The sequence below is a fragment of the Coregonus lavaretus genome (genome assembly GCF_964263955.1).
Source record: "Coregonus lavaretus genome assembly, contig: SUPER_35_unloc_1, whole genome shotgun sequence".
NCBI lineage: Eukaryota > Metazoa > Chordata > Actinopteri > Salmoniformes > Salmonidae > Coregonus > Coregonus lavaretus.
In genome coordinates, this window is record NW_028167181.1 from 3,722,881 (window position 1) to 3,738,433 (window position 15,553).

Below are 15,553 nucleotides of genomic sequence, written 5' to 3' on the forward strand. Positions count from 1 at the left end.
TCACTCTCTCGCAATCCCCCTATCCCTTCTCTTTCTCTCTCTCCCTTCCTCCCTCCCTCTCGCTCCCCGTTCTCCTCTCTCTCTCTCTCTCTCTCTCTCTCTCTCTCTCTCTCTCTCTCTCTCCTTCCCTATCTCTACCCCTTCTCTCTCTATCTATCTATCTCTCTCTCTCTCGATGTCATCCCTTCTTCCCAGCATCTACTGTATCTCTTCATCTTTCACACGTCTCTTGTCTTTCCCTCCTCCACCCCTTCATATCTTCAGCATCCTCCCTTTCATCTCTCACCCCCTTGTTATATGCCAACCCCCCATATCCTCATATTTCTCTGTGTTAACTCCGTGTTCCCCCTCTCTGTCTATCCTATAGGGGAGAGTGAGAAGGAGTGTGTGGTCAACCTGGTGGATGATAACCTGTATGAGGAGGATGAGGAGTTCCGTCTGGTGCTGGGAACACCTAAGAGCAAGTCACCCTTCGGCGCCTCCATAGGGGAACAGAAAGAGGCGGTGGTCACCATTACTGACGAGAAAGACAGTAAGCATCACCCAAGGAACATGGAGATATCTACCACAGCTAACATTGGGCTACACCAAAATTGGCTTAATAAAGTGTTACAAATAAAAGGACAGTTTGCTTGTTTTATTAATGCTTTTATTCAGTATCTCTGTCTCTAGACAGTTATAGTTAGTAGTATGTTATGTTTTCTATCTGGGGTCTAACCTGATTCTCTCTCTCCTTAGAGCCTATCATCCGTTTCAGTGAGATAAAGTACAGTGTACGGGAGCCCCAGGTCCAGGGGGAGACATCCGTGGTGAAGATCCCTATCCTGAGGCTAGGAGACACCTCCAAGGTCTCCCTGGTCAGGGTCCACACCAAGGACGGGTCAGCCACCTCTGGAGAGGACTACAACCCCCTGTCGGAGGGTGAGTTATAGCATTAAGTTATCATATAAGTCATAGTTTAATCATATAACACAGACATAACTAACCCTAACCTCTGGAGAGGACTACAACCCCCTGTCGGAGGGTGAGTAGACATACAGGAACTGTAGGCTATGTTCCAAAATCCACACTAGCATCCCACTTAGATTGTCCAAAACATTGCTTCATTCTAAGTGGGATGCTAGTAGCCATATGAAGGAAGGGTATGGGCAATTCCACAGTAACAGAATTATGTTGAGACTTAGATTTGACGCTTTCAAATGGATGTCAAACAAAAACCAATGATTGCTAAGTTTAATAAACCATACAACTCTATGCACAAGGACCACTTTTAACGATGTCCACTGAACAAAAAAAAACAAAAAAACATTTACTTGAAGAAACAGCTCATACCGTCATTCTGTTACCAAACTTTGCATCGGCACTGTTCTTCAAGTAAATTTGTTTTTGTACAATTTTCAGTGGAAATTGTTAAAAGTAGTCTTGTCCAGAGAGTTGTATGGTTTGTTTAACTTTGCAATGATTGGTTTTTGTTTGACATACATTATAAAGTGAAAAATCTGAGTCTCAGCATTATTCTGTTTTCTGTTTCTGTGGAATTGCCCCCATACAGCCATCGTTGTCATACTGTGTTTGGCATTGTCGTGTATAACCTATTCACACCAAAAATGACTTGATACTTTTTTTTATAGAGATCCTTATTAAGCTCTTGTTTAACCTTTTGTGTGTCACCCAAGATGTGGAGTTCAAGGAGGGTGAGACAGAACACGTTGTGGAGGTGCAGATCCTGTATGACGGCCTGAGAGAGATGAGAGAAGCCTTTGTCGTCCACATGAAGCCTGATGAGTACATGGTCGCAGAGACACAGGTAAGACTGAGGGCATGGTGTCACGCACACAGATTTGATGTATTTATTTGACCAGGTAAGTTGACTGAGAACACATTGTCATTTACAGCAATGACCTGGGGAATAGTTACAGGGGAGATGAATGTGCCAATTGGAAGCAGGGGATGATTAGGTGGCCATGATGATATGAGGGCCAGATTGGGAATTTAGCCAGGACACCGGGGTTAACACCCCTACTCTTACAATGAGTGCCATGGGATCTTTAGTGACCACTGACAGTCTGGACACCTTTTAACGTCCCATCTGATAGACAGCACCTTACACAGGGCAATGTCCCCAGTCACTACCCTGGGGTATTGGGATATTCTTTATTTTAGATCAGAGGAAAGACTGCCTCCTACTGGCCTTCCAGCACCACTTCTAGCAGCATCTGGTCTCCCATCCAGGAACCGACCAGAACCAACCCTGTTTAGCTTCAGAGGCAAGCCAGCAGTGGGATGCAGGGTGGTATGCTGCTGACACCCACCGAGATCACCCACCTAGACACACACAACACACACACACACACCACATAAATACCCTCAGCAGCCCCCAGGTCTCAGGGCATGCACACACACTTGAACACACACTTTCCACCATGTTAAAATAGCCAGGCAGCAGCTGCCACTGTCAGCGGACCCAACACCCGAATCACCAGCTATTATAAAAAGACCATGCTATGAGAATGTCCCTCAAGTCAACCCACAGAGCAGTGTGACCTACAAACACAGCTATGTGGCATCCCAGACATGTACTGTACCATACCACTAACCTGACACAAATAATGCTAGAGGTGTATGCTCACTTTACTTCACTTTCCTCCATTGGTATGGCAAATATGCTTTTCTAAGGAGGAGAATTGCTGTTCTTCGATATGAATGGATATTTTATGCTGCCCATAAACGGTTTAACAAAGTAAATTGAATGTCTTACTTTTGTCAAGTAATATGCAGACATCAACTCCACCTTCTCAAACGTCCAAGTTTACAATGCAGAACACGATAAAGTGTACTAAACCTGTGGAATGGTGTTTTGAATCTCTCTCTCTCTCTCCCCTTCATCAGATGAGTAAGGCGATTGTGTACATCGAGGAGATGGACAGCGTGGCAGACGTCACCTTCCCGGCTGTGCCTACAGTGGTGTCCCTGCTAATGTACGATGACACGACCCGTGCCAGGGACAGCCCTCACCCCTCCACTGGCTACCCCATCGTCTGTGTGACGGTGAGTGGTGGCCACCGGGCCCAGACACACACATTCAGAATGCAACCACCTAGACACACACACACACACCTTATAACCAGGTGTTTAACCACGTAAAGCTAAGCTAGCGACAAGTTCGGCATACTTTCATCCAGTCCAAAAAGCTGAGGCTTCAAACGGAAGGTCTTTGTGTTTCATAGTTTCAAAACCTGTTGTTTAAGTGGTAAATCAATCCGTTTCCCATTGAAAGGCTGTGTCCAGTTCTGACTAAATCCTAACCCTGAGACCCTTTTACTGGCATAAAAAGAGTATTCTCTTGAGTGTATTCTCAAATACATATTCCAGATATACCGTGTATATAGCCTCGTAAACTTGTTTCACTTCATGTGTTGAGCGCAGTTTACAAGGCTACTGTAATAATCAGACATACCTGTGGCTCCTCCATCACCTGCAGGCCTGCAACCCCAAATACCACGACTTTGACAAGACGGGCTCCATCTGCACGGCGGAGAGCATCAACGACACCCTGACCCAGTACCGCTGGCTAGTTAGCGCCCCCAGCGGGCCGGACGGGGTCACCTCGCCCATGAGAGAAGTGGACACCAACACCTTCTTCACCAACACTAAGTCCATCACCCTGGACTCCATCTACTTCCAGGCTGGGTCGAGAGTTCAGTGTGCTGCCCGGGCGTTTAATGCGAACGGGGATGCTGGTCTGGAGCTGTCCAGTCCCATAATGGTGATCAGCGAGGAGGAGGGTGAGTGGAGACTGGGGGAATGGGGAGGGGGGGGAGTCAGAGTTCAGTGACATCAACCTTCAAGACTGTTGATGACATCTGTTATATGTCATTATTAGGACAGAGTTACATAGGCCTTATGATGGAGAGTTTAAGGATGATTGGGTATCAGAAGTGACAATAATATGTCCTGTGTGTTTGTTTAGGTCTGTGTCAGCCACGTATCCCTGGCACGGTAGGAGCTGAGCCCTTCTCTGCTAAGATCCGCTACACCGGCCCTGACGACCCTGACTTCCCCAACCTCATCAAACTCACTGTCAACATGCCACACATGGACGGTGAGTGACAGGCTCTGTCATGTCCTTACTTACTGGTCTAGAGTCAGTTTGATTGTTTAGCTAACAATCGATGACAATAGGACTGAGGTAAAAATAACTGATTCAAGATCAATTGTCAAAGGTGTAAAGTTACCAGGTCATTAAAATACCTATAAATGTTGCAGTTGATTGATGATTAATTGAAACCATCTCTCTCTCACACCTCTCTTCTCTTCAGGCATGTTACCGGTCATCTCTACGCGGCCCCTGTCCAACTTCGAGCTGACCCTGTCTCCGGACGGCACGCGTGTGGGCAACCACCGCTGCTCCAACCTGCTGGACTTCAACGAGATCCAGACGGGCCACGGCTTCATCACCGACGCCACCAAGAACCCTGAGATCATCGGCGAGACGTCGCCCTACCAGTACAGCACCGACATGCGCTCCACCAACAGCCTGAGGTTCTACAGGAACCTGAATCTGGAGGCTTGTCTGTGGGAGTTTAATAGTTACTATGACATGTCTGAGCTGCTCACCACCTGTGGAGGGTCTATCGGGACGGACGGACAGGTACTGGAGAGCGAGAGAGACATACACATATATGCATTGATGCAAACACACACACACACACACACACACACACTGGCTGTTGTCTGTGTGTAACTCTCGATTACTCAGTTTGCTGTTGTTGTTTCAGTAATCTGTCAAGTTGAAAGTAGACATTTTGAAATTCCTTCTGTGTTAAATTCCCTCTGTGTTAAATTCCCTCTGCGTTAAATTCCCTCTGCCTTAAATTCCCTCTTTGTTAAATTTTCTCTGCGTTAAATTCCCTCTGCGTTAAATTCCTTCTGCGTTAAATTCCCTCTGTATTACCTTTCATGCTTGAATGCTCTGAAGTAATAATAATAATAATATGCCATTTAGCAGACGCTTTTATCCAAAGCGACTTACAGTCATGCGTGCATACATTTTTGTGTATGGGTGGTCCCGGGGATCGAACCCACTACCTTGGCGTTACAAGCGCCGGGCTCTACCAGTTGAGCTACAGAGGACCACAAAAGTGTGGGCGGCGCACAATTGGCCCAGCGTCGTCCAGGGTAGGGGAGGGAATGGCCGGCAGGGATGTAGCTCAGTTGATAGAGCATGGCGTTTGCAACGCCAGGGTTGTGGGTTCGATTCCCACGGGGGGCCAGTATAAAAAAATAAAAAAAATAAAAAAATGTATTCACTAACTGTAAGTCGCTCTGGATAAGAGCGTCTGCTAAATGACTAAACATTTAAAAATGTAAAGTGTTCCTATCCTCTGTTTTGTAATGTGCTATATGCTGATCCAGGTACAGTTGAAGATGACCCTGACTATGTATCTCTGTGTTGCACTTCCTCTAGGTGCTGAACCTGGTCCAGTCCTACGTGACTCTGCGCGTGCCTCTGTATGTGTCCTATGTCTTCCACTCTCCAGTGGCCGTGGGAGGATGGCAGCACTTTGACCTGCAGTCAGAGCTCAAGCTCACCTTTGTGTACGACACCGCCATCTTGTGGCAGGACGGAATTGGCAGCCCGCCGGAGGCTGAACTGCAAGGTACAGCCAATTCTGCCCTCTGTTGGCTATTTTAAGTGCTACAGTGAGGTGGATGACTTGTATTACCAGTGGTGGAAAAAGTACCTAATCGTCATACTTGAGTAAAAGTAAAGATATCTTAATAGAAAATGACTCAAATAAAAGTGAAAGTCACCCAGTAAAATACTACTTGAGTAAAAGTCTAAAAGTATTTGGTTTTAAATATACATAAGTATCCAAAGTAAATATAATTGCTAAAATATACTTAAGTATCAAAAGTAAAAGTATAAATCCTTTCAAATTCCTTATATTATGCAAACCAGACTGCACAATGTTATTTTTATGGATAGCCAGGGGCACACATAATTTACAAATGAAGCATTTGTGTTTCGTGAGTCTGCCTGATCAGAGGCAGTAGGGATGACCAGGGATGATCTCTTGATTAATGTATAAGTTGAACCATTTTCCTGTCCTGCTAAGCATTCAAAATGTAACAAGTTCTTTTGGGTGTCAGGGAAAATGTTTGGAGTAAAATGTACATAATTTATTTAGGAATGTAGTGAAGTAAAAGTTGTCAAAAATATAAATAGTAAAGTAAAGTACAGATACCCCAAAAAATGACTTAAGTAGTACTTTAAAGTATTTTTACTTAAGTACATTACACCACTGTGTATTACTCAGTTAATACCTGTATAATTAATTGTCTGTAGGCATATTTAATATCTTTCCTAATACATTACGCTCATAAGTCAACATGTGACTACCATACAAATTCTGGATGGGAGCTACATTCTTGATAGCACCAATATTGTCACACCAAGCGGCAGGTAGCCTAGCGGTTAAGAGCATTGGGCCAGTAACAGAAAGGTCGCTGGTTTGAATCCCCGAGCTGACTAGGTGAAAAATATGTAAATGTGCCCTTGAGCAAGGCACTTACCCCTAATTGCTCCTGTAAATTGCTCTGGATAAGAGTAAATGATGTCCTTAAACGGTAACGCATTATAGGCCGTCTATGGACAGTGCATTATTTCCCAGTGAATGATAGAGGTGGACAATAACCCTGGTTTGATGTAACTGTCTCCCGATAGGATCCATGTACCCCACCAGCATGAGGATCAATGAGGAGGGACGTCTGGTGGTCAACTTCAAGACTGAGGCCCGCTTCAGGGGACAGTTTGTCATGTCCCACCCAGGTATTACACACAAACACACATCCGATAGGGGGATTGTATAGCTTTCTCTCCTATTAGGTTGCACTGTGACCCAGATCCTGTACCGCTATTAGAGTGGAACCGTCTTAGGGGTCGTTCAACCAAATGTCAATATGACCTTACCCTTTTTCAGTAAGAATCAAACTAACATCAACCACGGAAAATGTGTATACCTTACAACAAGGTGCGTTCATTTTTAACTTACAGTCTACAGTACAACACCGGTTTTAAGATGTTGTGTTCATGTATGCCCTTGACAGACACATAAAGGAAAGAAACACTCAACAGAAATGTATGTATGAGACTATGAAGAGGTTTGACTGTGTGTTTCCAGGAACCACTCTGTCGTCCATGGTGATGTGTGCTGACCTCTCTGGCCTGACCTTCACCCTGGCCCTGGTCAGGACTGAGCCCACCTACAACCAGCCCATGCAGCAGTGGAGCTTCGTCTCTGACTTCGCTGTGAGCTACCATCTTGATCATTGTATGTCTTAAAGGTAGACTCAGCGATATGACGTTGCCACGAGCAGCACCGTAGATATTGCGATGAGCGAGATGCAAGACTTCGCTCCCACACTGTCACACACAGTATCTGCGCATGCGCACGGGTTCGCTTCACGCCGTTAGAGCGTGGTAGGTGCATGAGCGCTCAAAGTTGTTGCGGAAATGGACCCACTATGCTGTTTACTTTGGGCACCTACGTCATATCGCTGAGTCTACCTTTAACTTTGTATTCATAGTGTATGTGCTGAAGCCAACGGGTACATGGTAATGACAGAAGACATATAGTATGGATACCAGACCAGCAGTAACTACCTTAAATGTTTGGTGTGTTTTAATGTTGTTGTAATGTTGTTGTAATGTTGTTGTAATGTTGTTGCCTGTAGGTGCGGGACTACTCTGGTACATACACAGTGAAAATGATCCCCTGCAGTGCCTCTCCCAATGGGGAGTTCAGCATTCCCCCTGTGTGTCACCCACGAGAACCCCTCACCTTCCACATGGACATCCGCTTCCAGCAGGTCAGCACCACCACCACTGCATACCTACAGTCTCTGGCAGAAGACTAGCATACCCAAGACCCTAAAATCAAGAGGAAACTTTGTCATTCACCAATGCTGATTTGTCTTGGTGTTTTATGAGGCTAAAAACAATAGTACTAGATACTCGTTGATTAAATGCATTGAGCCAAAAGTTAAAATCTTATCAACTCTCTTGGTGCCTGTGTTTGACCTTTGCCCTCTGACCCACCCCAGGTGAGTGACCCAGTGGCGGCTGAGTTCAGTCTGAACACCCAGATGTTCCTGCTGTCCAAGAGGGAGCTGTGGCTGTCGGACGGATCCATGGGCTTCGGAGAGAGCACCGACACAGCCTTCTCAGAGGGTACTGGACTACTACTGACCTCATACTGACCCCTAGTGGACACTCTAGGAACCACTATTCAACATATAGATACACCACTAGTCAACATATACAGTCGTGGTCAAACGTTTTGAGAATGACACAAGTATTGGTCTTCACAAAGTTTGCTGCTTCAGTGTTTTTAAATATTTTTGTCAGATGTTACTATGGTATACTGAAGTATAATTACAAGCATTCCATAAGTGTCAAAGGCTTTTATTGACAATTACATTAAGTTTATGCAAAGAGTCAATATTTGCAGTGTTGACCCTTCTTTTTTAAGACCTCTGCAATCCGCACTGGCATGCTGTCAATTAACTTCTGGGCCACATCCTGACTGATGGCAGCCCATTCTTGCATAATCAATGCTTGGAGTTTGTCAGAATTTGTGGGTTTTTGTTTGTCCACCCGCCTCTTGAGGATTGACCACAAGTTCTCGATGGGATTAAGGTCTGTGGAGTTTCCTGGCCATGGACCCAAAATGTTGATGTTTTGTTCCCCGAGCCACTTAGTTATCACTTTTGCCTTATGGCAAGGTGCTCCATCATGGAAAAGGCATTGTTCGTCACCAAACTGTTCTTGGATGGTTGGGAGAAGTTGCTCTCTTGAGGATGTGTTGGTACCATTCTTTATTCATGGCTGTGTTCTTAGGCAAAATTGTGAGTGCGCCCACTCCCTTGGCTGAGAAGCAACCCCACACATGAACGGTCTCAGGATGCTTTACTGTTGGCATGACACAGGACTGATGGTAGCGCTCACCTTGTCTTCTCCTGACAAGCTTTTTTCCGGTTGCCCCAAACAATCGGAAAGGGGATTCATCAGAGAAAATGACTTTACCCCAGTCCTCAGCAGTCCAATCCCTGTACCTTTTGCAGAATATCAGTCTGTCCCTGATATTTTTCCTGGAGAGAAGTGGCTTCCTCGCTGCCCTTCTTGACACCAGGCCATCCTCCAAACGTCTTTGCCTCACTGTGCGTACAGATGCACTCATACCTGCCTGCTGCCATTCCTGAGCAAGCGCTGCACTGGTGGTGCCCCGATCCCGCAGCTGAATCAACTTTAGGAGACAGTCCTGGCGCTTGCTGGACTTTCTTGGGCGCCCTGAAGCCTTCTTCACAACAATTGAACCTCTCTCCTTGAAGTTCTTTATGATCCGATAAATGGTTGATTTAGGTGCAATCTTACTAGCAGCAATATCCTTGCCTGTGAAGCCCTTTTTGTGCAAAGCAATGATGACGGCACGTGTTTCCTTGCAAGTAACCATGGTTAACAGAGGAAGAACAATGATTTCAAGCACCACCCTCCTTTTAAAGCTTCCAGTCTGTTATTCTAACTTAATCAGCATGACAGTGATCTCCAGCCTTGTCATCGTCAACACTCTCACCTGTGTTAACGAGAGAATCACTGACATGATGTCAGTTGGTCCTTTTGTGGCAGGGCTGAAATGCAGTGGAAATGTTTTTGGGGGATTAAGTTCATTTTCATGGCAAAGAGGGATTTTGCAATTAATTACAATTAATCTGATCACTCTTCATAACATTCTGGAGTATATGCAAATTGCCATCATAAAAACTGAGGCAGCAGCAAAATTAATATTTGTGTCATTCTCAAAACCTTTGACCACAACTGTACTGTAGATACACCACTATTCAACATATATATAGATACACCACTATTCAACATATAGATAGATACACCACTAGTCAACATATAGATAGATACACCACTAGTCAACATATAGATAGATACACCACTAGTCAACATATAGATAGATACACCACTATTCAACATATATATAGATACACCACTAGTCAACATATAGATAGATACACCACTAGTCAACATATAGATAGATACACCACTATTCAACATATAGATAGATACACCACTATTCAACATATAGATAGATACACCACTAGTCAACATATAGATAGATACACCACTATTCAACATATAGATAGATACACCACTAGTCAATATATAGACAGATACACCACTAGTCAACATATAGATAGATACACCACTATTCAACATATATATAGATACACCACTAGTCAACATATAGATAGATACACCACTATTCAACATATAGATAGATACACCACTAGTCAACATATAGATAGATACACCACTATTCAACATATAGATAGATACACCACTATTCAACATATATATAGATACACCACTAGTCAACATATAGATAGATACACCACTAGTCAATATATAGACAGATACACCACTAGTCAACATATAGATAGATACACCACTGTTCAATATATACTGTAGGTACACCACTATTCAACATATAGATAGATACACCACTAGTCAACATATAGATAGATACACCACTATTCAACATATAGATAGATACACCACTAGTCAACATATAGATAGATACACCACTATTCAACATATAGATAGATACACCACTAGTCAACATATAGATAGATACACCACTATTCAATATATACTGTAGGTACACCACTATTCAACATATATATAGATACACCACTAGTCAACATATAGATAGATACACCACTATTCAACATATAGATAGATACACCACTAGTCAACATATAGATAGATACACCACTATTCAACATATAGATAGATACACCACTATTCAACATATATATAGATACACCACTAGTCAATATATACTGTAGGTACACCACTATTCAACATATAGATAGATACACCACTAGTCAACATATAGATAGATACACCACTATTCAACATATAGATAGATACACCACTATTCAACATATATATAGATACACCACTAGTCAACATATAGATAGATACACCACTATTCAACATATAGATAGATACACCACTAGTCAACATATAGATAGATACACCACTATTCAACATATAGATAGATACACCACTATTCAACATATATATAGATACACCACTAGTCAACATATAGATAGATACACCACTATTCAACATATAGATAGATACACCACTAGTCAATATATAGACAGATACACCACTAGTCAACATATAGATAGATACACCACTATTCAACATATATATAGATACACCACTAGTCAACATATAGATAGATACACCACTATTCAACATATAGATAGATACACCACTAGTCAACATATAGATAGATACACCACTATTCAACATATAGATAGATACACCACTATTCAACATATAGATAGATACACCACTATTCAACATATATATAGATACACCACTAGTCAATATATACTGTAGGTACACCACTAGTCAACATATATATAGATACACCACTAGTCAACATATAGATAGATACACCACTATTCAACATATAGATAGATACACCACTAGTCAACATATAGATAGATACACCACTATTCAACATATATATAGATACACCACTAGTCAATATATACTGTAGGTACACCACTAGTCAACATATATATAGATACACCACTAGTCAACATATAGATAGATACACCACTAGTCAACATATAGATAGATACACCACTAGTCAACATATAGATAGATACACCACTATTCAACATATAGATAGATACACCACTAGTCAATATATACTGTAGGTACACCACTAGTCAACATATATATAGATACACCACTAGTCAACATATATATAGATACACCACTAGTCAACATATAGATAGATACACCACTAGTCAACATATAGATAGATACACCACTAGTCAACATATAGAAAGATACACCACTAGTCAATATACACTGAGTGTACAAAACATTAAGAATACCTGCTCTTTCCATGGCATAGACTGATCAGGTGAAAGCTATGATTCCTTGTTGATGTCACTTGTTAAATCCACTTCAATCGGTGTAGATGAAGGGGAAGAGACAGGTTAAATAAGGATTGTTAAGCCTTGAGACAATTGAGACATGGATTGTGTATGTGTGCCATTCAGAGGGTGAATGGGCAACACAAAATATTTAAGTGCCTTTGAACAGGGTATGGTAGTAGGTGCCAGGGCACCGGTTTGAGTGTGTCAAGAACTGCAACGCTGCTGGGTTTTTCACGCTCAATAGTTTGTGTATCAAGAATAGTCCACCACCCAAAGTACATCCAGCCAACTTGACACAACTATGGGAAGCATTGGAGTCAACATGGGCCAGCATCCCTGTTGAACACTTTCAACACCTTGTAGAGTCCATGCCTGATGAATTGAGGCTAAGGCAAAGGGGGGTGCAACTCAATATTAGGAAGGTGTTCCTAATGTTTTGTACACTCACTGTATGTTATTAGCTGTTTTATCTCCAATAGAACTCAGAAAAAGCTTTCTTTCAAACTGCTTTCTGAGTTTGAATGTAAAGATAATATTCAACAGTCTAATGAAGCTTTCAGTGCTTGTTGAACTGTCACAGAGCAATGGACACCACCCTCCTCTAATCTCTCCCTCCAGGCTCCTCTATCTACGGCCGTGTGATGGTGGACCCAGTCCAGAACCTGGGTGACTCCTTCTCCTGCAGTATAGAGAAGGTGTTCCTGTGTACAGGAGCTGACGGTTACGTCCCCAAGTACAACCCCACCAACAAGGAGTATGGCTGCCTGGCCGACGCACCTTCACTGCTCTACAGATTCAAGATCCTGGTGCGTACGGCAATCACTTAACACATGATGCCTCCACTCAGGGGGAAATTCCTCTGGAGTTTTGTTATGGTCACTTTGAATGTAGTTTGGTCAGTTTTACCATATTCATTCATTATTAATTTCTTACTTCAACCATTTACAATCATTTGTGTTCTTGACAACACAGTACATTTGAGCCATACTGCTGTTAGGCTGTTGAAATACATTTTACATTTTTAAATGTTGCATATTTAGCAGATGCTGTTATCCAGAATGACTTACAGGAACAATTAGGGTTAAGTGCCTTGCTCAAGGGCACATCGACAGCTTTTTCACCAGGTCGGCTCGGAGATTCGAACCAGAAACCTTTTGGTTACTGGCCCAATGCTCTTAACCGCTAGGCTACCTACCTCTGATCCATAGACATCCTATACAAGTTAGGTTCTATCTATAATTATTTCAGTGGTCTAACCTGTGTGTGTGTTTTTTCCTCCTCCAGGACAAGGCCCAGCCAGAGACCCAGGCTACAGCGTTTGGAGATGTGTTGTTTGAGGCCACTCTGGCCCTGGACACTCCTGGAGGCCTGCCTCTGGTCAGACAGCCTGGTTCAGACGGATTCACCCTGTCCTCCTCACCTCTCTTCCAGGTCAGCTGACACACCCAGAGAGGCTCTCTGACTCTATTCATACCTAATATGGTCTGTAAACTGGATACCAATGGGAAAATAGTCCCTGTATGTTTGAATGAAATCTGGTTTCTGAAATCTGAGTGAAATGTGAGTCTAATTACTTGATAATGGCAAAAACATGACAAGAATTTGAAAGGCTTCCATTGTTAGAAATCACACACTGAAATGTATAGGCCAAAGTCTTTATCACTAACCTCAAGCTCCACTGTGTCTTGTTGTTCCAGGTGGCTGCAGGTCGGGAGTGGTTCATCCACACAATCTACACCGTCCGCTCCCGAGAAAACGCCAACCGTGGCATCGGCAAGCGCAGCCTGGAGTACCACCACAGCCTGTCCTCCGTGGCCGACCCTCAGCCCGACCTCCACACCTCCTCCCTGGGTCGCTACCGTCGTGCCGCCCCCGCTCCGGACCTGGCCCAGGACATCGGTACCGACAACAACCGGGGAACCAACATCCAGCACATCGCTCTGGACCGCTCAGACCGCCTGGTGGTGAGCCAGCGCCAGCCATGGGGGGGACGTGACAGGGCTGGTTCGGACCGCGACTCACCCTTCCTGGAGCGCCCCCTCCTGGAGAGTTCCGGTAGAGAGCCTGTGGACACCTCCACCCTGCCCATGCTGGTAGGCCTGGCTGGGTTGATCCTTCTCACCTGCCTGGTGGCCATGGTGGTTATCCTGCTGGTGCGGCGCAAGAGGAAGAGCCAGAAGAAGAGCCAGTTCCCTCCCTACTCCACCTCGTCGTGCTCGGCCTACAGCGGAGGGAGTGGGAACAGCAGAGAGGGCATGATGGGTACTGGGCACAGCAGCTTGGACAGCTCCGAGGTCTAGGCTCAAGACTAGAGACACCCCTCCTACCAACACCATCCCATACCCCGCCCCTGTGGCCTTCTGATAAGACATTGACAGTTGTCAACAGTTCCAACCTCTACCACTGCCGTGCCTTCTAAGGGCTCTATCCAAACCTAATCGCTGAAGCGTTATAGATTGCGTGATAGAAATGTAAAGGTAATTTCCGATTGAGCCGACATATGCAGCCTTTACCGTGAATGCAGTCTCCGCTAACGCGGGAACACTGGCTTTAAATTTTAATCACGCTGTAACACTGAACTTCCGCGATACAGATTGAATAGAGCCCTAAGACAAGGCTAACCCTGCCTTCTACTATCACTGAAGACAGCACAGCCAATTCTTGGGACAGTTGATGTCAGTTGATGTGTGTTGTGGGCCTATAACCAGAGTATGAATGCATGCATGGTTGGCCACGCCTGGCGAGAGAGAAAGTAATGTGAGGCTCCATGAATCCTCAATGAAGTGTTTTTACCCCTTTTCCTGTGGTATGCCTACTGTATATAACATGGGTTTCAGTCCCCCTCAACATCTCAATTGTCTGAACTCCACTCAGTTGTGCTTTAGTTAGGATAGTTCTAAATCATGTGTCAAATATTAGGAGTCCCCAAGTGCTGATGTTGTGAAGAATACCCCGTCCAACTATGCTAACAACTGCCATAGCTGAAAATTACATCTTCTTAAAACAGTAATGGCATCTCCAGAAGGCAAAAGCAACAAAAAAAATGTCCCCCTTAATAGTGAGAAGCAGCTTTGAGGAGACTATTCTGTCCCGTTTTTCTTAAGAGAACTATTCTACCACGTTATTTTGTTGTCGGTCATTCTGTCAATTTATATATTATAACTTTTTTGTGTGAGATAGAGAGCCAAGTGGGTCGAATGTTGGGTTGTGTCGGTCCGGTCGAGGCTGGCTGTATCAAATGTGGTAAATTCATGTATTTTTGTTATATTGATTGACGCACTGCTGTGCTTTACAAAGCCCTCAGTAGTTAGGTGTACCCACTGTAGCAGAACACAGACATGGCGCTATTCAAAGGGATTGTTATGTTGTCCATTTTAGTCATTCGAGTGCGTAAACTATTCATTCAGAATGTTTTTATACATTTTTGTTTCAGGTGCAGTTTAAAAAATCATACGTATGTTCATATTATTACTCTTATACGTCTGTGTACATACGTGCATGTATAGGATGTTCA

At 43.8% G+C, this 15,553-nt stretch overlaps 1 protein-coding gene across 1 annotated transcript in view; it reads left to right on the forward strand.

Annotated features, from left to right (window-relative positions):
- Positions 1-15,197, forward strand: part of LOC311110029 (FRAS1-related extracellular matrix protein 2-like) — a gene marked incomplete at its 5' end in the record, with an annotated part of 136,873 nt that extends 121,676 nt beyond the window's left edge. Inside the window, 15 exons of the mRNA XM_084188557.1 lie at positions 368-532; positions 739-921; positions 1,677-1,807; positions 2,890-3,048; positions 3,482-3,785; positions 3,971-4,102; positions 4,320-4,651; positions 5,468-5,660; positions 6,728-6,832; positions 7,185-7,312; positions 7,738-7,872; positions 8,107-8,233; positions 12,658-12,845; positions 13,324-13,470; positions 13,737-15,197. Coding sequence (XP_084044683.1) covers positions 368-532; positions 739-921; positions 1,677-1,807; positions 2,890-3,048; positions 3,482-3,785; positions 3,971-4,102; positions 4,320-4,651; positions 5,468-5,660; positions 6,728-6,832; positions 7,185-7,312; positions 7,738-7,872; positions 8,107-8,233; positions 12,658-12,845; positions 13,324-13,470; positions 13,737-14,339 — 3,032 coding nt within the window. The 3' untranslated portion in view covers positions 14,340-15,197. The remainder of the gene's footprint in view (positions 1-367; positions 533-738; positions 922-1,676; positions 1,808-2,889; positions 3,049-3,481; positions 3,786-3,970; positions 4,103-4,319; positions 4,652-5,467; positions 5,661-6,727; positions 6,833-7,184; positions 7,313-7,737; positions 7,873-8,106; positions 8,234-12,657; positions 12,846-13,323; positions 13,471-13,736) is intronic.
- Between the last annotated feature and the right edge of the window lie 356 nt (positions 15,198-15,553).